General features: G+C 43.9%; 1 protein-coding gene across 2 annotated transcripts in view; it reads left to right on the top strand.

The window, feature by feature from the left end:
* CAMK1D (calcium/calmodulin dependent protein kinase ID) overlaps window positions 1-22865 on the top strand; it is a 228468-nt gene that overhangs the window by 121417 nt on the left and 84186 nt on the right. For both annotated transcript variants that reach the window (XM_072857936.1, XM_072857929.1), the window contains one exon: window positions 15541-15615. In XM_072857936.1, the coding sequence (XP_072714037.1) occupies window positions 15541-15615 (75 nt within the window). The remainder of the gene's footprint in view (window positions 1-15540; window positions 15616-22865) is intronic.

The following is a 22865-nucleotide window of genomic DNA, read 5'->3' on the forward strand; positions in this document are numbered from 1 at the left end:
GCAGGGTCTCACAGGCAGCACAAATGGAAGCACAAGCCTTTGGAAACTGTATGTGACCTGCTGTCGTTACATGGCATGGCTGGCACAAATAGCAGCTGCAGAGGTGACTTGTATATGCGAGACAGCCTGCCACGGAGAAGAAAAGAGCTTTCCACCCTCAGGTGGGCTTCTGACAAAGAGTAAATGGATGGGGAGGAGGCAGCTGAAACCAGAGGAGAAAATAAGATGTAAAAACAAAACCAAAAATGCAAACAGACCAGGAGGCACTGAGTAACAATTAGACTAATGTGAGATTAATTTTAAGTGTTTTAACCATTCATGCTGAGTGATTAAGTGCTGTGAGATTTGACGACTCTGATTATCTACTCAGAAGTGTATTTATGCCTGTCAAAAGCAAAATGACATGTTAGAAACAGAGCCTCACCTTCCCCACCTGTATCTGGTATGGAGTTTGTAAAGTGTAATTCAGCAGTCTGTGTTAATCAGAAGGATAACAGTGAGTTGTGTCTGAATTAAGCACATGCATGACTGATGCAATATTAATTGCTCAGCAGATTTTGTACATGGGATTATGACTATGTGACCTTACCGGTATTATAGACCTGGTTTCAGGTTGCTGAAACCTGTCTACCCTTTGGAGAATCTGCTTCTCCCTTGCCTTGTGCATTATGGTGTCATCAGAAGCAGCTCAGAGGTACCACACCAGCATGGTGTGCACCAGCTCAAGTGTGAATAAGGACACAAGGTTTGGTTATCCAATCACCTAACTTTAGATATCTACAAGTGTGTGTCCTTGGAGTAAGAACTGTCATTCTTCTGCCCATTCCAACCGACTGGTTCCTCTCAGTTCTATCTTTCAGAAAGATGTATAAGGTGACAGAGAGACATCCCTTGGTGTCTGGTATCTGTGGAGGTTTCTGGCTGGTTTCTTTACTGTTCATGCCTCTCGATGCGCCTGTTAGTTGGCATGAAGTCACATATCAAAGCCCAAATGTGGATTCATGACTTTTTTTTCCTAAATATTTCCAAAGTATTTTTCATAATGTTTGCTGGTAGCTTGTGCCAGCCTGAAGCCTGGGCATGTTTCTGTGCTGACTGCGGCTCCCTTTGAAATGCTCATAACTTCTTAAACAAATTCCATTGGCTTTGCAAGCTTTCATTTTTGGTCCTAGCTCAAAGGTGGATTTTTTTTTAAATGTGAGAACAGTGTTTCCAGTCACACTTCAGAGATATTTGAGTGGGGAGAAATGTACTTTTTTCCGTATGCTTGGTTTGAAGGTCATTATTTCATAATGAAAAATGGTTGAAGTTAGGAGGTTAATGGAAACTCAGAGCTGAAGCATTAACTCAGCGGGTAGCTTCCTCTCTCTTATGGTCCTAGTGAGAACACACAAATGTCCTCCTGACTGGAGGAAATAATTATTTGCAGCAAATATGTTGTTATTTTAAAATCCTACCAGAACACAGAGTAACATGGTAATGCAGTAATATACAAGTTGAAGTATAACTAGGTGGATATAGCAATAAAGCAGGGCAAAAAGACTAGGACAGGATGTCTGTCAGGATCCAACTCCGATGCTATTTGCAGTTAAACTTCAAGGGGCATTGCGCAGGAGAGTGTGAAACGTGAGGGGACGGGCACATAATTGATATGGACCTGTGCAATTCTAGGTTTTAAGCTTAGGCAGAAATTAGGAATTGTATAGGAACATCTGTGCCTGTATTTGTGCTGCATTTGGAATTGAGATGTTCTTTAAATTTTATTCCAAATCCAGCTCTTGAGAGATCACCAGATCGCAGATGATAAGACCCATGAGAATGTGTACATTCATCTAGAAATGAACTTCTAACCTCTTAAGTTTGTGATGCTAATCACATCACCGATTACTTTCCCAGCAGTTCTTACTTATTGTTCTCAGCATCTATGAAATGCCAATATACTTGCAATTTGTAACAAGACACTGAATTTATTGATGCCACATAAAGCTGAGGTAATGATAAAAAAGAGGTAGGTTTGATGACTGTTTCATGATGTCGTAATGAATGCATTATTCCAGTTAAGCAGACAATAGGCAGGGCTGAATGCTATAAAATCACACCCCTTGCTTTGTAGCTCCTTTTTTCTTGTGGGAGAAGCCAAGCGTTAAGTAGCCTCAAAGGCTGAGCTGGAGAACGCTTTCTTCCCAACACATGCTCCACCCAGCTCAGAATTGATGCACCCCTTGTGAAGCAAGATTTGTTGTATTAGGGGTCCTCTGGCATCATCCTGACAAGCTCTATTGGCAGATGCTCTTTAGAAAGGATACAGCTTAAATGTATGAATTCAGCATTATTTGTGGTGAACAACACAGCTTTTAGCACAGCAGAGGAGAGGGCGATGTTACCAGAATGCCCTGTGTCCATCAGCGCTAAGGCTGCATTTAGTACCGTTTATTTTAGACTTCATCTAATAGCTACCTTTCATTCTAAATACCTTGAATTAATTAGATGTATTGCTTAGGAAAAAATGAGTCACTGTGTGTGACTTGTATGTGTGACTTGGCTGCATAAAATATTAGAAATCTATAGCACTGTAGTTTATAAGTCAGTTGGTTAGAAAACATTCTCTTGAATGCCATGAAAGAACCCACTTTTTCATACTGATTTCTTCTTAGCTGAGTGAATGAAAACAAGGAATTGACAAAGATAAATCTGATATCATTGTCCTTTGAAATACATTTATAAACTCTTGTTTTCAAAGTATTTTCATTCCCATTTCTGCTTCATCATGACATGCAAAAAGTCAATGGGCAGTGGTAAAACCTAGAATAATGGAAAAATAACCCACATGGCGTTGCAATATTGCTCTTTAGCCCTACTGTTCCTACAGTTAGACATGCATTTATTTTACATGAAGGATTTGCTGTCTTTTAACATTAATTACTGCTTATGACATTAATATTCTTCTTGTTACTGTCTGAAGTATTGGCATTGTTAACCTCCATGCTCTGGAGCAGGACAGTGCTGCAGTGACATATCTAAAAAACATAAATTCCATCTGCAGTGGATATTAGGGGTTTAAAACTATGGAAAGATTCCAGCTCTTTAGTGCCTATATCACCTTTAGAAATCAATCGGAGATATATTTTTAAAATATTTAGCTATCTGAAGATACCTGGGAGGTTGTTTGAAAGTGATTTGGTGCTTAGTTACTACAGGAAGTTACTTGCATCATAAGGTACCTAATAATCTTGAGAAGTCTGGTCCCTGACTACTAAGTGGGTGTTCTTAAAAATTTTACTTCCATGCCATGGGAAAAGAGGGAACTGCAATTTAAAGTACTTTTTATGGGGTAGATGACTGCAAGTTTAGGCCTGGCTTCTGGTTTAAACTTCTCTATTACCTCCCCAAAGGCACTTTGGGGACATTTCTGAATCCAGGTTTCTCTCTCCTAAAAATAGAAACCTATACATAGGGTCCCTGTACACCACAGTAATACAAGTAGCAAGAATAAATGAAGTTCAACACTATTTAATTTTTAATTAGACCCCCTTTATCATATCCTTTGTAAAACTGGGGAGATTAACTTTCTCAGACCTATTCTCACCTGGTTAAAAACCAATTAGCTGTTACACACAAGCCAAATGCATCCTTATTAGCAAGGATTTCTGCTAATTATATTGTTCTGGTTAAGTGACTTTTCTGCCACTTGGTGTGTCAAGCTCAGGTCTCCTTTGGACTCTACAGCAATGCTGCCAAGATTTGAATCCAGCCAAGCGAGACCCCCAGTGGTCTTGCCTGATCAAAGATTTCAAGATTTGGCCCAGCTGAATTACGCCACGATTAATTCTGCCTATTGCTGGGAGTTTTCGTTCTCTTCCGTCCTTCTGCTTCTTTCCTGAAGAGCACGTGCAAAGCAAGCCGAATAGCAGTGGAAGCAGAAGACATATTTTTGTCTCCAGTATCTGGGAAGACTCAAAATAAAACAAGCTTGAACATCAGTATCCTTCACTTAAGTTTTAAAATGGCAGGTTCAGTTACGGAGGACTGAAGCCGTACTTTCTTCTGTCATTACCAGCTGTGCAGAGAAGTGGCTCCAGGACATTCAGTAGTCCCACTGCTTTCACACTATTGTCAGGAGAAGTGAATCTGCCTTTGAGTTTGGCTTTCTCTACGCTGTGATTTAGGACAGTAACTCATAATGAACACAGAGTGGTGCGGTCGTCCTCTGAGATCAATCCCCCGCTGTGCAGAGCTTTCCCACTTACTCTCTTAGGGTATAGGGTGTATATGACTCACCCGAGGGCTATTGGCACTTCCCACAGGCAACTGGGGGAGCAGTCTTCTGTGTAGGAGTGTCCTAATACAGTGATGATGAAACGTGGAAGCCTGCCTAGCCTCTTACTTATCCTTCTGTCTTTCTCAATAAATAAAATAAATTGGCTTCCCAGTAGCTTGATGGGAAGGAGGGGGTTTTCTGGCAGGTTGCTGATGATGAGTTTGTCATGTGGCTCATCCCTGCAGACCGAGCGTTTGAGTCAGACTGCTGCCGAGATGCCAGCTAAGGATTGCCCAGGAGCTCTGAGAGAGCTGTGCTCCAGCGTCCTGGTCCATTGGCTTCATCAGTCCCTGGGCACATGGCCCTGGGGCCAGCCAGGTGGGCAGGGTGCAGGCCAGCACAGTTGTTGCACAGTGGTCCTAATGGCACAAATACATCAAGACTTGATCAAGACTCAAACCCACACATAGTAGGAGAAGCAAAGTGATTATTATTGTACCACCTGCACCCATAGGATCTCCCACCACTTTTGGAGAGCATTTGCTGTTCCTCACTGTAGGAGACAACTGCAGCTGGGCAAATCTGACACTGTTGGCCTCTAGCATGGCAGCGAGGGACTGTAATGGGCTTTAATTATCACGTGCACACTCAAGCTGATAGGACTTAAAGCTTGTGATTTTCTAGGCTGCCCAGCAACAGTACATGGTAGCCTGATCTGCAGAGCTGAGCGTGCGAAGGACTCACCTTCATCAAGGGGCAAAAAGTTTATGCTCAGGATGTCATTTGTGCTTGGTTGCCCATTTGCTTTTCTGCTTCTCTTGTGGAGAAAATGCAGTTTTGAGGCGTAACCTCTTTGGATATGACTGTAGAGCATAGCCCTGCTTCATGCTGTAAGCCAAAGTGTCCTTTTGGTTACATCGCTGTTCTCTGAGTACAGAAACGATCTCCACCTTTGCACTGTTACTTGTCCTTAATCATCAGCAGTGCGGCTTCACCTCGCCCATATGCACTAGCTTTTAGGGTAACCCAATAGCTAAAGATCCTGTACAAGCCACAGCTGGGAGTCCTAGCTCTGTCACATCTCCTGGGTGACAGCTACATTTATTTCCCATATGGTGGAATGAAATACCTAGTTTTGTTACATCTTTCAATCCCGTGGTCATCCAAATAGCCAGTTATACATGTTTTTGTGTAACTTATCTATACAGGTGCGTGGGTGGTATAACATTCACCCTTCATTAGTATATATTCAAACCAATGAAGGAGATAATAGTAGACAACAACATCCCCGTGTCTGTGTCAAATGGGTATTTCACGGATGGCAGAGCTTTCTTTTCAGAAGTGTGGTATCTGCTGCCAGGTTTCAGATATAACTGAATGTATGTGTACATACTGCACTCATCTGAGAATCAGGAGGCTACAAAAAGAGTATTATACCAGTTAATCAGCCCTTCATTCACTGTAAACTAATAAGAGTGTCTCATTTTGTGAGGTGAGGTACAGGGATAGTTGCTCTGCCTGCAGCCAGATCACTCTTCCAAGAGTGTCAGTCTTCCTCTTTAGGGCAATGTTTTTCAAGGGTTTTGCAAATAGATCCTCCTTTTTTGTTCATCTGACATTGCATGAAACCCCTTCAGAGCAACCCACCTCAGCCCAGGAGCTGCTCACCACCTTTAACTGCACGTAGCTCCTCACATCTCCCAGGCAAGAGAGTGGGAATCGGCTATAATTACTGGCTGCACATGTAAATCCACACTCCTCCACACTGGAAAAACAGGGCTGCTGCCAACAACTAAAAGATGCTTCACTGTTTTTGGCTGAGATAAATCCTTGCAGCCACGACTTTTATCTTTTTCACCTTTAATGATTAATTCATCATTAATATTTGTTTTGATGTGTTTCAAATTAAACAGTCTGGAGGTTTTTGCTCAAGCTTTGCAAGCCTTTTTGAACGCTGCCAACTGGGATCCACTGCTTGGAAACCGTCATTCTGATGGCTTGGTCTGCTTCTCGTGGAAGTTAGGGATACTCTTGAAATCAGGGATGGCACTGACACAGGGATATTCCTATTGCCTTAAATGGGCTGCAGGTGCTACTGTAGGAATCCAAGCATTTCAGAAGGTTATTTGGTCCTAGTTTTCCTGCTGGAGCTGTGATTGTAATTGTATTGTATTGTGTATTGTAATAGAAGACCCAGAACTTGAATTTATTTTTCTTTGAAGGCTACTGAGCAGCCTTCGCATGAAAATGCTTGAGACAAGTGGACACAAGGTCGGCACCTAACTCCAGGTGTGCAATCTAGGAATCCCTCATTTTTATTCTCGAAGTGCCTATATTCATTTGTTACATTTAAAGGGGATTATAAAGCTCTACTGGTGCCTAGCAAAAACCCATGCACCTGTGCTGGAGATGTTCAGCCTTTGTCTCAGCTCTGTTGTGATCCAGATAGAAGGCAGAACAGAGCACAACCTCAGCCTGTGTTCTGGGGAAGCAACGAGCCTGTGGGCTCACTCGTTGCATGCTTAATGGACCCAGCAGCATGCCCAGCACAACAGCTGGAGTCAGCTATTGTTTCAGAAACGGTCAGGATGCTGCCTCCAGCATCCCTTTTGCACCATGCCTGATGGCTAGAAAGTACCTCTGGGATGAAAATATATGTGCTTTGGGCCTGAGGAGGTTCATACATCTCTCTCCCCTTCCTATGAGGGAACCAAGATATTTTTTAAGATGAGCAAACGGTCCCCCCTTCTTCAAGCTGCACTGCTGTGCAGAGTGATGCAGGAAGGCATGCCACCATGCAGGCTGCTGGCGAGCAAATGCCCCTGCTAGTAAAAGAGCCAGACCGGTCTCTGCTCACAGGATCTGGAGAAATTAGAAATGAAGAGGAGGATTACACTGCCAGGGAGTATAACACGAGGTAGGGCATGGATCAGAAATTGCGAGGTGTATGTGGGTAGGTTTTGTCACAGCGGTTAGTGTTACAGCTGCTTAGCTACACAGCTCAGGTTTCCAGCTGCAAAATATCTCCAACTTGACATTATCACCGTGAAATCTCATGAGAATATTTTATGAACGTGGTATGTAAGGCTGGCATTCGCAGTAGAGGACACGCAGTGCTGGGGAAGAAAGGCCATTGAAATTGTCGGAAAGATTTCTGGTTCTTCAGCCTTGAGTAACAGGAGATCACAGCAGTGATGGGTAGGATCTGAAAGATGAAATGGAGAGAGGTCAAGTTGTATAAGCACAAGACAAGGTCTCCTGACACCTCCCCATCCTTTCTCCTCCATGTGGCGGGTTATACCCCCATGTAAGCCCCAGAGGCGGCAGCTGCATTGATAGCAGAATCACTCAGCATCCTGCTAGGACACTGGCTCAGGACAAATCCCATTCTAGCTCATTTCTTTGCATATAGAAAATTACATGCCAAATTGAAATGTTAAATCCTGAAATAACTAAACTGGCAAAAAATGTTAATTTTAAAATAATCACCATCTTCTAAGGCTAATAGAAGCGGGTCTTTTGGTGGGCATCTGTCTCTCTCCTGAATTTTGGCTGCCTCTGCATCCTTTGAATGCTTGCACTGAGCCACTTGCTGCTTGCTACCAGCACTGGGGCTTTTTATGACAGTCTCCTCTTCAGTCACAGCTGAGGGAAGGTGTATGAAGTAATTCATCCCTCCACGTTTGCCTTTGTGTCCCATCTTCTAGGGCATCCAGGGTCTTTCTCTTCTAGCTGGTTTTCCAAAGCAGACAGGACTGTATGATTATGTTTCCTACCTGCTCCAATTAACCTGACAGAAACATAGAGATCTTAAAGATATTAGTAAAGACACTAATTTCCTTCATGTGTTGTGAGCAGTCCGTGGTTTGGAGACCACAGGTGACCCCAAAGTTCAACTCCTTGGCCTCCCAGCCACAGAGATTTAGCTAATCTGGCCAGGCAATCAACATATGGGCACTGAACCATCTGGCTGGGAGCTGGAATTAGCTCTCCCTTGCCCAGTTGTTAGATCAAGCAAGGCGAGATGGGCAACGTGGGTGGGAACAAAAGGTATCATGGTGGTAGGAGATCAGAGGAGGTTGAAAACGCCATCTGGCCATGAGACATAGTTAGCACCATTTCTATCTTTCTGCTCATAAATATGAGTTCTCTTTCATTTTTAATGCAAGGGAATATTCCATACTGAATCCAGTAAACCCCCTCCAGCTCTTTGCAATAAGCAAATTAAGGATATAACTTCAAAAAACCAGCAATCTAAATGCAGTAAGAGAGAAAAAGCAGATGTTTTGGCTTTGTAAGCTCTATAGATCTACCTTTGCTAAGAACAACTGACATCTGCCTGGTTTTGTTCACATTTCTGCTCTGTGTCTAGTTGAGATTTCACTAACTTTCACATTATTTGCATGTGTGTGTGTGAGTGTGAGAGAGGGAGACTGCTGATCTGAGACGGTGGAGACCAAAGCCCTTTCTGTAGCCACAGAAGCTGTGTGTACCATGTACTGCAGTACCATGTACTTGGTGGCTGCGGCAGGGAGGAATAGTCTGTAGGATATGAAGTAGCAGAAATTAATCTCAGTGCCATTAAACCTTCCACCTTTCTTCTAAAGCTGTCTCCAAAGATGTCCATTTCAGGGGAGGGTGGTTGATTTGGTGATATGAATCTGGTAGCCTTTTATTTACCATGGGCTGCTGAATCCTCGGATGATACCAATCCAAGGGTACTATCCCTGTGTTGGCATGAGCATTTTTAAATTTATGATCTTCCAACCTGGAACTTCACTTTTGTGTGCAAAAGAAAATAAAATCAACCACCCCCCTTTTTTTCCCTTTGCAAGCAGCCCCAACCTATGCAGTTCCTGCTTGCTTCTTGTGAACTTCTTGGGGCCACCTCTCGTGGCTGCTTGGAGTCATGTACAGTGCTGTCAGTAGACTATTTGCTGACTATGCAATGGTGGTATAAAAGGCATTCCTGTTGAGTGGCCTGCAATCATCAAGGAGACAAAAGGTTTCGATCTGAGATATAAAATCCCACAAGATAGTTTGTGCCCTGTTTGAGGGGGAAAGGTTCTATAAAGTCACCTTTTACAAGATACAAGATACCAGAGAGTCGATGGATGAGAAAGACCTGATAAATACCAACTGTGGGAAAAAAAAAAAGCTTGAACTGGAGCTTACATTTCTTCTTTTCACACCAGAAAGTCCACGTGGGAGGGAAACCTGGACGATGGGAGAAGCGTCATGCTAAACTCTGCTCATGCAAATATCAGGGAGGCTATAGGGGGAATATCCATCTGTAAAACACCCATCCTGGAGGATGTTTGGGGGCTACAGGATAAGAAATGGAGGAGGTAGAGTTAGAGATGTGGTACCTCACATCATACATGTCCGGTTGATTTTCAAAGGTCTGAATTATAAGAGGCATCAAGGTAAGGCACTGCAAGTCCCATGGTCGGCATCAGTATTTGAAGGTTTTTCCAGACCAGGAGTGGTGGGCAGAGCTCTGCTGCAGTCAGCCAGCCATTTCCAGGACAGCCATCAGTTTCCTTCCCTGTACCAGTCGTTGCCATCTCACTTCCCCTGTGTCCTTCTTAGCAGACTTGTCACGTTTTCCCCTTGGGAGCAGGCTGGTTTGTTCCTATGAGTTCTCACATCATTACGAGCCATCCTGAAGATTTTTTTGTAGTTTTCTTTCACGTGGAAAACACTGATACAATCACTCTGTGTGAATATGTGTGAGACTATCCTAGTATCTGTTGAAATTATTGACTTGTTCCAACCGAATAAGACAGCTGAGCAGAGGTAAGTTTCTAGCGTCTTCCAGAGCAGAAGCTGTGATTTAAACGCTTCCCTTGGCCAACTAGTGAATTCATCAAGCCCAGTAACCCCCATGCTGCTGGCAAAACTCTCTGTATGTGGAAATAATGGAACATTTATTCGCAAAGACATTTGATTACTCAAAGCTACAAATCCTTACAGACTCAGGCTTTGTTAGTTCTGGCTTTCACAAAATTATTTGTGCTTTCTTGTGGCATTTTATCCGTGACACGTGCTGTTCATGGAGGTGCAGGATTAAATGTCATGTCTTGCAAATGTAACACTCTGACTCAGAAAGAGTTGTTACGGAGGGAACTTGCCCTACTTAAATGGCTCTCATGTTTGCCCAAGGTTTTTGCATGGTATTCTTCTAACTGATCCTAGTTTTCAGTGTTAAATATGATAGATGTTAATATAAGTGATTCAATCATAGTTTATAGCATACTTTTGCAGCTGGGATATTTAACATACTCTCCTGGCAGCTCGGCAGCCAAAGCAACAGCAAAATCTGGGTCTTCTGCTTTTATCTGTGCAGAATGCGACCCCTCTAATTAACAATCCGCAGCAATATGCAACCAGTTTTCTTTCAGCTCTTTGGCTTCTGGGATAGTTAGGAGCCAGCAGAGATGTATAGGAAGCTCAGTCATTAAAGAATTTAGTTTCCCTTATTGTACACCAACTTCCATAGTTTAATGCTTTGCTTCTTGAAAGCAATCTCCAGCCAAAGCCCATGGAATATATTGATTTTTTTTTTTTTTTTGAGAATGTTGAAGTGAGTTTTACTCATTAGGGCTAGTTGTGATCCTATGGGACTGGTGCCCTTCTGCTGGCAGTGAGTAGGATGTGGCAGCTCTGTTCTGGCCCATGGTGAGGGTGGATTTTAGCATCACTGGAGTGCCATGCCACGTACTCATCACTACTCCAACACCGCAGCACACCCAGTTCGGTGTGATGGAAACTGTCATGCAGGGCCAAATGCCACTCCTGGTCAAGTTGGGTCTTGTTTTGGGGACGCATTTCAGCTCCTTCAGGGGCAGATGTTTCTGTGTTTCAGCAGCGCTGGATGCTGTAGCAGTCAGGGAAAAATGACAATTCCCCTATCAACGCTCTTGTGCAACAACTCCACAGCAAGCAAAGGGAACCAGTCTGTGCTTGAGGTTCTGCAGCAGATGAAACGCTCTCCCGTCAGCCTGTGTTTGCACAGCTGCCACGCTCGGAAAAGTCACCCAAAGTCAGTGGTTGCCCAGTTCAGTTTGTTCCTTTAAGTCTTGGCTGGCAATTTGCTCGTATGTTAAAACATTGCTCAGGTGCAACATCGCCTCCATTCATTTGTGTTGCTGACACCTTTGTAACAGCACATGGGCAGAATCACAGACCTGAAAGGTCGGAGGGGAAACTTGATAATTTTGCATGGTTGCATCAAGCCTTGTGGCTCATGTCTGCCTGTGGCATGGCATCCAAACCAGCGCTGCCCTGAAAATGGTGAGTCCATCCTTTCTCTTTGTAGTTTCTTACCAGGGTAAATCACTCTTCATGGGTTTTTGTATACTTAAATTTCCCTGATTCTCACTTCTAGATTTATTTTCCTCTTCTTTGTCCCCTGGATTGCAGCATCTCATCGGCCTTGTAGGGTGAAGGGTCCTGAGTGAATTGGTTAAAGTATTGGCCTTTATTTGTATTTTTATTTCTAGACATCTTCTTTCTGACAAATGGCCTCAGAATATTCTTGAAAATGAACAAAGCAGCAGTGGCTGGAGGTGGCACCTGCCCTTCATGTCACAGATGGGGGGTTTGCGGGCACGTATCAGGGTGTGGGAGACGCGAGCAGCACCTGGGGTTTGCCAGGAAGGAGGGAGAGCATCATGGAAAACAGCACGTGTTTCTTGCTGTTTTCAGCAAGTGTTTCTTGCTGAAGGGGAGGTTAAAAGGGTGGTAAGGGAGGTTTCCTTAGCTGGATGTTCCTTGTTCATAACGATTTATGTAATCTGATCTAATTTGCATTAACCAAGCCCATGTTTTGATGTTCACTTTTGGGGCTTTTTTTTTGGAAACAATTAATGGGAACTGCTGTCACCCCAGTCCATGTCCATGTCCATGTCCCCTCTGCTGCAGCCATAATGTTGCACCATCATGTACCACAACAACATTGATGCGCTGCTTTGTGCAGAGTTAATCCAGGGCAGGTTTATCTATTGCAATGTGGGAGCCACATGTTGGGAAGGGAGGAGGCCAGAGAGGAAAGACAGAGGGAAGGAAAAGGCTGCAGAGAAGTGGGGTTAAGATCCTTTCACCAAGATGGGAAGGAGAAGAGATTGGAATAATACGGCCCATTGGTTAAGATAATACTCTGGGGTTGGGGATCTGGTTTCTTGGCCCCCTCTGTTCCCTCCTCTCATGTGATTACAGAAGAACTTCTAGCTTTTCTGCATGCTGCTTCCCATTTTGAAAAATGAGAGCAACACCTTTTAAAAAAATAAATCCTGTCAGGTCTTGAGGAGATCAGATAGTCGGGTGAGTATTTCTGCTAAGCGAGATCACCGGTGGGGCTCTGTGGAGGCATTTGGAGGCTTAGCAGAATGAATTCTCTGAACCTTTGAGATTCACTCGGCACTTCTAGAGGGGGATAAAAGCGGAGTTAATTAAGCCATTCCCAAATCCCTCCTGATCCGTGACCATCAAGTAGCTGCCGCTGCACAGTGCTTTCCTCAGCTTAATGTACCTGAGCATCCGTGCAAGCCAGAAGTGTCTGTTTGGCTGTTACCTGCATGTCTGGCACCACCGATCTGCTCGCCGAGGAGTGGGACAAACTTGTCCCAATCCCCGTTGGCCTTTGTGGTATTGACAAAATGCTGTGACGATACCGCACCCGATTTCCCAAACCCCAGGGTGTTATTGTAATGAACAGTTTTCAGCCTTGAAGGGTTAATTATTGTGTATCAGGGCTGTAGGTGATTGCTCGCCCATGTTTTAAAGTGAAGAAAGGAGCTCATGAATTTCTGCGGGTGGAGCGAAGGGCTGAGGAAGAGGTGGCTGCTGCTGGCTGCAGTGACCTCTGCTGGGAAGCCCACGGATGCTCTGGTCCAGCTTCAGCAACACAACCCGCAACTTGATCTTCTTCCCAAGTGATTTCCATCGATTTTTATTTTTTTAAATTTTGAATTCCGTTTTCCTTTAAATAGCTTGTCATTCGAGAGTCCATCTGAGTAGAGAAATGCTGTGCATGTCAAGCTGCGTAATTTGCAGGCGTGTGATGTGCACTTCACTGGGAATACTAAGCACTGCGTAATGCCATGATTAAGGCCCTGCTGGTCTTGGGGAGCCTGAGGCAAAGTGGAAAAAAATGCCTCCTTCCCATCTCAGCAAGCCCCTCGAGTGCAGTGGCCATCAGTGGTTGGAGTGACTGGTGTGCAGAGGCATCACCTCCCAAATGGACATCTACTTCCAAATACCCTCATCTCTATGGAGGTGGCTCCCTTTGTACTTTGGGGGTGATTCAGCTTCTTCTGCTGCCTTCTTCCCCATTATATTTTATATTCCCTGTCTCCCTGAATCCCACGTGCTCATATCCTGCATCTGATTTCAAAGAGGGGCAGATGGGCTCAAAACAGAGGACCCTGCAGTGGTAGGACTAAACCCTTTCTCCCTGCTTCACTTTAGAACTGAGCAAGTTTATCCGCCTTCAGCGAGCGCAGCGGTGCAGTGCCCATTTGGTTTGCAAATCAGAAAGGAGAGAGGGTCTTGCAGCAACCCTCAGCATGCAGCGTTGCATGTCTGATGAGCTCTTTTCTGGCCTCTGCCTCCCTGGCTGTTCGTCTTTGTGGGTAACCCACCCGTTAGCCCTGTGTGTGACAGTTAGGGGTTGCTGGCAGCTGTCTCAGAGGGGGTTAGGTTGGTTTGGAGAACCTCTGAGGTTCTCATAAATAGAAATGCAAAGCATTAATATGTGCATGGTAAAAACCGTATGGCAGACTAAGTTGGAGGCTTTAAACAGATAAAGCTATAGTAGATTATTTGTCTTAAAACTGCCCTCTTCATCATGATGGTATGAGATACACAAATGATCATGTGAATGTGCGTGTGCATAGAGGAAAATGGATATATACATATAATAATTTCCATTAGAAGTGACTATTTCCTTGAAATGTCATTTGGGATCCTACTGTACCTTCAGCTCGCTTCAACAAGGCAAAACTGCCCTTGCCCTAACTGCAACCCTTAAGGGACCAAGCACTAGACCTGCAAAGCAAAATAAAGGTTTCCAAACATGTGCTGTGTAAAGCCAAGTGGGTGGTGTATTGGTTTCCTGTTGTCAATATTAAGAACTTAATTTGTGATGCAGTCTACCTGGAAATTTTGCTAAAATATCATGGGATTTTCCAGATATTTATGTAGAGTGAGGAGCCTACTCATGTATTTGTTGCTCTGACATCCTGTAGTCTGTTATTGTTGAGTTCACTTATTGTTGATGTTTAATTTCCTGTGTGTGAAGGTCCTTATATGAATGCAGCTTTTGATGACTGATTATGGGTGTAAATTCAGGTCAGTCATAATCTTTCCAGTGAATTCAGAGGAAATTGGATTAGTCCGTGTTCTTATGGGAGAGATCCTGCTGGGCACAGGGGACCTTCTGCTCTCAGCATCTTCATGTAGATGTTAGGGCACTTGGGGCCATTGAGGACAAGGTTGTGACACATGATTAAGCATCTTAATTAAGCTACTTGAACCTTTAAACATGTAGAGAGTTTTGCATTTGCTGACAATGCACTCTTACTTTCTTTCTGAATGTGTCCATCTGTTGTTTAATGAGTGGTCTCTGCTTAGTGTTTCCCAGCCTTCTCTTGCTCTTAAAACAACTGTCTGCAATTGGTGTAATTAATATTCTGCCCCTGGAGTTGTACTGGTAGTCTCTTTAGGGTTTGCACAAGTTAAATGTATCGCTTGGAAATTATTTGTAAGCGTTTAAGGAGAAACCCAGAGAGGCATTGCTCTGAGTAGTTAATTAGATGTATGCTTGTAGAGATGATTATTCTCTTTAAAGCTAGCATTTTGACAACAGGCTTAGTGGGTGCCAGCTTCTGCACGTGGGCAAATCCCTGCCTTCTGCCTGCCAGCCTGCACCCTGCCTCCGTCACCCCCTCGCACCCTGCTTTGCTGCTGTCCTGAGACTTCAGCCTCCAACCAACCATCTTCATGCATCTGACATGAGAACTGTAAACCTCTAATGCCTCAGATACTTAACCCTTAAATATTTTGGCTTCAGAGAGGACTGAAGGAATTTTCTGCGAGTAATAACAGTGTTCTGGGCTGCGAAGCACTCCTGACTGTTTACTTTGGTCAAGATCATATTTTATGATGTTAAATAAAGCACTGACAAGTAACATCTAACTAAAAATAGCTTTATGTTTTGCAGCCACATTAAAAAAAAAAACAACCAGTATTTCATCTTATCTTATCTTATGGTTTTTCAGAATCAAGCATGAAAATATAGTTGCCCTGGAAGACATCTATGAGAGTCCGAACCATTTATATCTGGTCATGCAATTGTAAGTACTGAACCTAATGATGTTTTTGTGTCAAAATTGCCAGCTCTTCTTGTTCTGGTTTTGTTCTTTAAGCCAAAAGATAGGATACCTGAGAGGCATTTGTCTTGTGTGCTGCAGTCTGCAAAATCCTCGGCAGGTGGTGAAAAATGCGTCTCCAGGCATGATGGGCTGGGCTGTTGTGAAACTGGGAACTAAGGTGTTTTGTGAATAGCCTCACCCAAATCAAACCAGAGTGAAGAGATGTTAGAGGCATCAGAACTGGCTCTGTACGTATGGAGTTGGACTCAATGATCTTAAAGGTCTTTTCCAACCTATATGATTCTGTGATTCTGAGTTGCCACAGTTTAGTTCTCTGTGACTCAACAGATACCTGGTCTGTACTGAGCGAGAGGCGACCTGAGAGGCCACCATGTGCATGGGTGCTGGATTTGCAAGAAAGCATCATTGTTGTCTCAGCAGCAGTGGTAGCTCATACCATTCTTGACACGTCTCTCTCGCCAGAGCCCCTCTTCTTCCCTGTTTTCTCCCTCTGAGCCTGAGAAGATTAGGATCGTGTCAGGTACATGATATGCTGTGGCTGACCTGGTCCTCCTGTCAAATCCACCTGGCAGGGAGGAGGGAAGTGATGCTCATACTGCCCCCCCCCTCCCCCCCCTTCTGAAATCAATTAAAAACATGATTTGAAGTTAAAATGTTTTCTTACCATCTCTAGTCTCTCTCTTTTTCAACGATGAGGTCACCTGAAACAAGAGCAGAGCAGACCGGGCAGAGAGATAAAGCACAGCTGCAAAGCACCAGATGTGCTATAGGGAAGCCTGGAGCATCTGATAGAGGCAGCTCTGGGGTTAAATACCCCACGAGAAGCCCTGGGAGACCGTGCCGGGCCCTTGTCTGTCAGTAACGTCCAGGCATGGAGATGTTGTTAGAAGCTGTTCTGCTAGCAATGTTCTGCTGGGAAGAATAGTGCCCTGTACATTTTTAATCTGTTTTTATAGCCCTACATTTCAGCCCCGAGTGGTGCAAAAGGACTTGCACGGGAACATCAGTGTTGTACAAATTCCAACAAACCAGCTGGGTTGTGGGAAGTACCAATTTCATGACCAGTTGATTTACAAATCCTTATTTTTGTTTAATCTCTTTAGAAAAAAAAAATCAATATTACTCCTACTTATTATTAGTTTGTTTAATGTAGTGTAACCCTCATTTTTCTAAATTTCTTACATCCAGATCATTGGGTTATCTGAAATGTAGATCTGTAATCATAGGTGACACTGAATATATATTAGTATAAATTTATACTTGCTCACAATTCAGCGCTTACTAGGAAATTATCCTTTCTGTTATAGCTGTATTTGTAAACCCAGCCAACTAATTTTCCAAGGGCCAAGCATTTCGCTGTTCCAGACGGACACAGCTTCACTGATGCCCACTGGTGAGATGCCCGGCTGAAGTCAGCAGCCGGCAACCCGTCCATAGTGTTTGAGGCAGCAGTTCTGAGCACTCCCCAGCCCTGACGAAGAGCTGCGCCTTGTGTTACAAGGTGGACTGAGACATTCTGTGTACAAATGCATTGAACTGAATCTGCCAGGGAGCAGGATTGATGCTTTTTATCATTCAATGAAAAAAACAAAGCAGGAAAAATCCTCAAAAACTACATTTTATCCAAATATGGGCACACACCTGAATGCAATCAAGTGACAGCACCGTAACAAACTCCCACTCACTCAGAGAGCCCGTGTGACGAACTTCGTGCGTGTGCGTGCTCTTAATCTGCTTCAGCTATGGGGTACAACATGTTAGCTTAAGCTTAATTTTATTAAAGTCATTTGATGTTGTGCCAAGCCGTTGCTGTTGACCCTCCTTGCTGCTGCGAATCAAACAAGGCCATGTTGTCCTTTGCTCTGCACAGGGTATTTCCAGGGAATAACTTTTCTGTGCTTTCTTGGAAAAAGGTTGTGTTATCGCAAGGTGGAGAGGACAAGATGGCCAGGTACTCACCCTCCTCACTGTGGACATTGCATTAAGGATGGTGCAACCTCTGCACTGCCTCTGAATTTTCATCAATAGTTGGGGTTGGGATCAATTGGCATCAACAGTTGGGCGGCAACTCCGAAAGACTCAAAATCAGTTCTGCATGCCTCCTTTCCCGGTTTCCGTATGGGAGAAGGCATGCACGGATAATCTCTTGTTTCCAAGGTAACACCAACTTGTTGATACAATAGCTGCGAAGCATTGCACGGCATGAGGTATCTGTTTGTTTACATCTCTGCCCTATTTATTATTAGATTCCTTGTGGGTTTTTTAGCTTCTCATTGTTGTGTATTTCTCCTAAACAAGACAATAGTTGCCTACATTTAAAACTGGGGTTGGATATGAAGTAGAAGGAGTTCTGATCAAGTGGCTTTCAGGAAGCAGCATTTAGATTAGGAGAAAAAAAAAGAGGGTAAAATTAGGGCCACTCAAAGGTCAGTATCATGGGCGTGACAAATCTCAAATCCATATGCCCTTCTCCCTGGCTCATTGCTTCTAAGTGGGCACTAACTAATGTTTCCCAAGGGAGATTTTTTGTTGCACGGACAGCCATTTTCATTACCAGCCTTTAGAGCATTCCTTGCCATGCTGTGGAAAATCCACATTACAGTCCCTGAGCATCCCACAGCACCTCTGTGGGAGAAGGCTTTTGGAGGTAGACCAAGCCTCCCTGTGTATGTTTGCCCTCTGGTACGTCTACTTTTACTTGAAGCCATGCTTGTTAGCAGGCCAACTTAAAGGATGAATATTGCACCTTGTTTATTCTGTCAAAGATATGGGCAAACACAGATGGCAGTGCCTGTGCTGGAGTTGGTGGGAAGGGAGGTGAAGAGGCGGCTGTCCGTGTCTACTTGACACTTAATTTATTCCTGCCAGTCCCTCTGGGAGCTCTTCCCAGGGTTATGTAGCTGTTGGTGAATCTGTCCTGTGTGTTTCCTGGCACGTTCATGGGGAAATCTGATCTCTGCTTTGGTTTCACCACCTTGTTTTTACATACATTGTATACAAGCCATCATAAAACTGTTCAAACTGTCACAATCCTCTTAGTGCAAGGTAGACCAAAGTCCAGCTTGGAGATCCCCAGATTTGACAGCTCAGAATTTCATGTGCTGTCTCAAAGTGTTAACCTGTTCCTTAGAAATGACTGGGCCATTTTTTCTTTGTTTATTTTCCCAAAATACAGGGTATTCCAACCCAGTGACTCTAAGTTTGGCAAGGTTATGGACAACTCCATGCTGTCTTTTGCTCCAAGCAGTATTGCTCAGCTTTGGTATGAGGTGGAGTTACTGATGCAGCTGCAAAGCAGTATACAGATGTAGGATAATTGCTGCCTCTCCTATGATGATTCTGCTAAAATTTTGCAGGCACTATAGAAAAGTACTGTAGAGCATTTAGATTTTGTCATATTTCCATTAGGATGATGTGCTTTCAAACCAAGAAAACACCTGCTCCTTTCCAAACTTGGATTTCCTATAGTACCATTAAGACCTACACAGGCAACAAAGACAAACACTAAAATACTCTGAAAGTTTCATTCCTTATGGATGCTGGGTGAGATTTCCCTGGAGGATATTGTAGAAGACAGGGGGAAATAAAGTGCTTTCAGAAATAAAAGTTTTATTGAACTATGTCTCAGTATGATAGTAAACTTTGTTAGTGAGCAGTTACAGGATTTTCAGTTGCTATTGGTCCCACTTGGCAAGAATTACCCTGCTGTATCTTCTAAGCCTTACTTCGCCTCGTCAGTATAGGGAAATATCCTGATAACCTGTTGTGGTTAATATTGTCAGATACTAATATTTCATTGGCATAATTGGCCTCTTTGGGTATTGATGATTCATTTTCTGCCTGCTGGAAAATCATGCTTAAAAATGGATTTACATAAACATGTCTTTTCTGTCTCGGTGTTATGGGACCGTTTGCAAATGCTGTTTCTGAACGTGCTGCCTGGGCAGGTCGGAGCAGATTCCCAAAGCTTGACTCTGACTTCATCCATATTGTTCACCTGCATCGAAGCGTGAAGCAATGAAGTTTGGTTTCCTGCAGATTTGTGTGGACCCTGTTCTAGTCACAGCCCCACAGGAGCTGGGCCTGTTGCCTCTCCAACAGGATATGGGGCCATGTTAAAAATCAGTGAAGACATTAATTTCCTTGTTCTCCTTTATTAATCCGTATTGGCTTAAAATATGTAGGAACTTAATATTTTTGCTATCTCTATTCTTCTGTCAAAGTTGGTTGAAGCTCACCCAATGGGTCAGAAGTTACTAAAGGCTGGCAAACTGGGATGGAGAGCCATTGCCTCACTGCCTTTGGAAAACAGGCTAAAAATAGATCTAAAAGGCACCTCCAAAACTTACGGAATTCATCTGCCTGTCCCAGGGCAGGATAAGCTGCCTGTACCGGCCGATCAGCCTTAGCAGATGTTTTTGCTAACCTGTTCTTAAAAATCTCCAGTCACACGTTCCCCAGGGAATCAACACCATTGCTTAACGTCCTTAGGGTACGGAGCATTTCCTAATAACTAAGTCTTCCAGGCTGCAATTTTAACCTGCTATGCTGGAAGTCTTATTTCTCTAATTCCCCCTGAAGGTAAGGAGACTGTTCAAATGGGTAAAGGTTACATGGAAAACGTGTAGCTAGGTAAGTAATGATCGAACTTGAACACCCACCTCTGAGTTTCTCTGCACGTTTTTTTCACAGTCAAGAATAATGCCAAATCCAGAGGAATTCCTATTAATACCAGGATCTAGTTAAAGAAAGTGAAAATCCGACTGCCGGTCTGGTATAGCTTTCCACCTCATTGGGGGGCTGTGCTCCCGAAGAGTGGGTCTGATCCTTTTGGCAGGAGGGCTGCTTTACCCAGATCCTGTCAGCTGGTGTTTCTGATTCTCCAAGGAAACGGGACTATTTCGCCTGCGTGAGGTCTTTCAAGGCTTTGACATCTCTGCTCAGAATAAGCTTTTAGGGTGAGCAGCCTGGTTCAGTCAACCCTGAAATGCTTCTCCCTACCTTTGCAAAAAAACCCCAGCCCAAACTGAGCCTAAAATCCTGACCTTGGGGTTTTTCCAGCTTGGCAACTTAACTCTGCTGAATTATTCAGATGATTTCCATCACAGAAAAGCCAAGATGACGGGAGCTCCTTCCTGCCGGGTGCAAGTCACGCACCAAGGAGAGCCCTACCCAGAAGTTTGCAGGCTCAGAGTCCCAGTGTCCCATTCCTGCTGTTTATCAGCTCTCCCCCACCACATGCAAGCATCTTAGGACCCTGTAACAGCTTGGGAGGCAGCTCGAACAGGCAGGTACCTACCTGCGGTAAAATCTGCAGAAGTTTTTATTATTACTGGAACTACACTGCTTGTGATTTTGCCTTTCACCTGTATGTTTTGCAAATAAGTAAGCAGAGCACTACGCCATGATTAAGTGCTGAATTCCCGTTGTTTTTTTGAAAGCCCAATGCCTGAGCGCACTCCAAGAGCAGCCGAGCATGGACGGGGTGTGCAAGTGACATTTCAAAGAAAATATTCAGCCTCCAAGAAAAACAACAGACAATGGAGGGAAGTGGCATGTTTGCCAGGTTCCTTAAGGAGTCTAGCAAGGACGCACTGTGTTACAAAACAGCAATACGCACGCCAAGCTGCTATCACATCAGGATGCTAATTAAAGCAAAACATAGATCTGCCGGTCCGCATTCCTTCTCTGAGATTTATTCCCATACTTGTGTTTTTTTCTGCTGTAAAGCATTATGCAAAAGACAGAAGGAAATATCTCTGCATTCACAATGGGATTTATGTGAATGATAAAAGCAAGATGCGTTCTTTATGAGCAGAAAATACTTATGTCTAAGCACCTGAGAGAAGCCCCTCAGCATCACCTTTTTCTGCAGATGGAGTTATTATCATTATTAGTAATAACAGTAATGGTAACAGTAGAAACACCACCAGTAATGAAGAACACTGGAGCTGATGACCGTGGGGATTCAGTTCGTTTAATGGTACAGGATGGGATCAGCTGCACACCCATAGACTGCTCTTTATTTCCAATACTCCTAGCTCAGATGAGGTGTGTCAAAAGGGCCAGCCCAAAGTAGTGCCCAGCACCCGTTGCAAATACACTGGCTCTATGCTGAAAGCCTTGGATCCCATGCTTCCAGCACCTCCTCGTGCTGCACAGGAATAAGATGTGTGGTAGGTGTATGTGGCAGATGGATCTGATGGGGTTTATTGTCTAGGACACTCAATGGATGAGCCAGGGAAAGACCTGTTCCCAATTCCTGGTCAAGCAAATATACATACATTTTATATTAATAATATATTGGATAAATTGTTCACTTGGTTTTTGTTTTTTTGGAGCAAAAGTTACTTAAGAACTACAGCACCAGGAAGGCTGATGCACATTTGGGCATGCCAGGAAGGAGCCTGCAACATGCTAAGGGAGCTTTGCTTGGACGTTGACACAGCTGAGCAGAGACTTAGGGGCTCTAGTTAGGCAAGACTTCATTTCCTCACAGCTTGTGGAGTGAAATATCAGTGATTTGGGCAAAGCAGCCTTCGTGAGTCTGCAGTGGAACAAGAAATGGCACTAACTACACCCTGTGGTTGAAAAAAGTCTTTTGCTGCTTCTATGGACAAGAGTTTTGTGAACTGGGGGGAGGGTGCTATAGAAGGCACAGGCTCTCCAGGGATGGATCCAGCTCGTGAACGTGGAAAGCAAAGTGGGACAGCAGCAACAGGGTTGAGCATGTGTGACACGACTGGGAGCATCAGACCATGATCGTGGGAGAAGCGCTCAGGCAAATGAATCCTGGGCCCATCACAGCCTTCAACATGGACATATTGCAGACGTGGGCCCAAACTGCAGAACTGGGATGTTAGATTTTGAAATCGTCCTTATTATTTGGGCTTGTGCAATACAGGTTTCAGTTGCAGCCCGTTTGTAGTGCTTAATACAGTCAGAGCATGGTCTATCAGTATAGCTCAAAAAAAAAGATATCTTAAAAACAATCATGCCTTATCTTCAAAGGCATATTGACTGAACAACACAGGTCACCCTGTTAAAAGGCTAAAGGAGTTAATCTTCCTGTACTTCAGTACTTTCCCACTAGAGCTTTGCAAGCTGCTGACCACATAATAAACTGACCCCTGGCATCATGCCCCTGGGAACTGGGTAGTAGTTATTAATCCAGCATCAATTTCACATCTTTTTATTTGGGGAAAAAAGAT

This window comes from Ciconia boyciana, chromosome 1 (assembly GCF_034638445.1).
Source record: "Ciconia boyciana chromosome 1, ASM3463844v1, whole genome shotgun sequence".
In the NCBI taxonomy this organism is placed as follows: Eukaryota; Metazoa; Chordata; class Aves; order Ciconiiformes; family Ciconiidae; genus Ciconia; species Ciconia boyciana.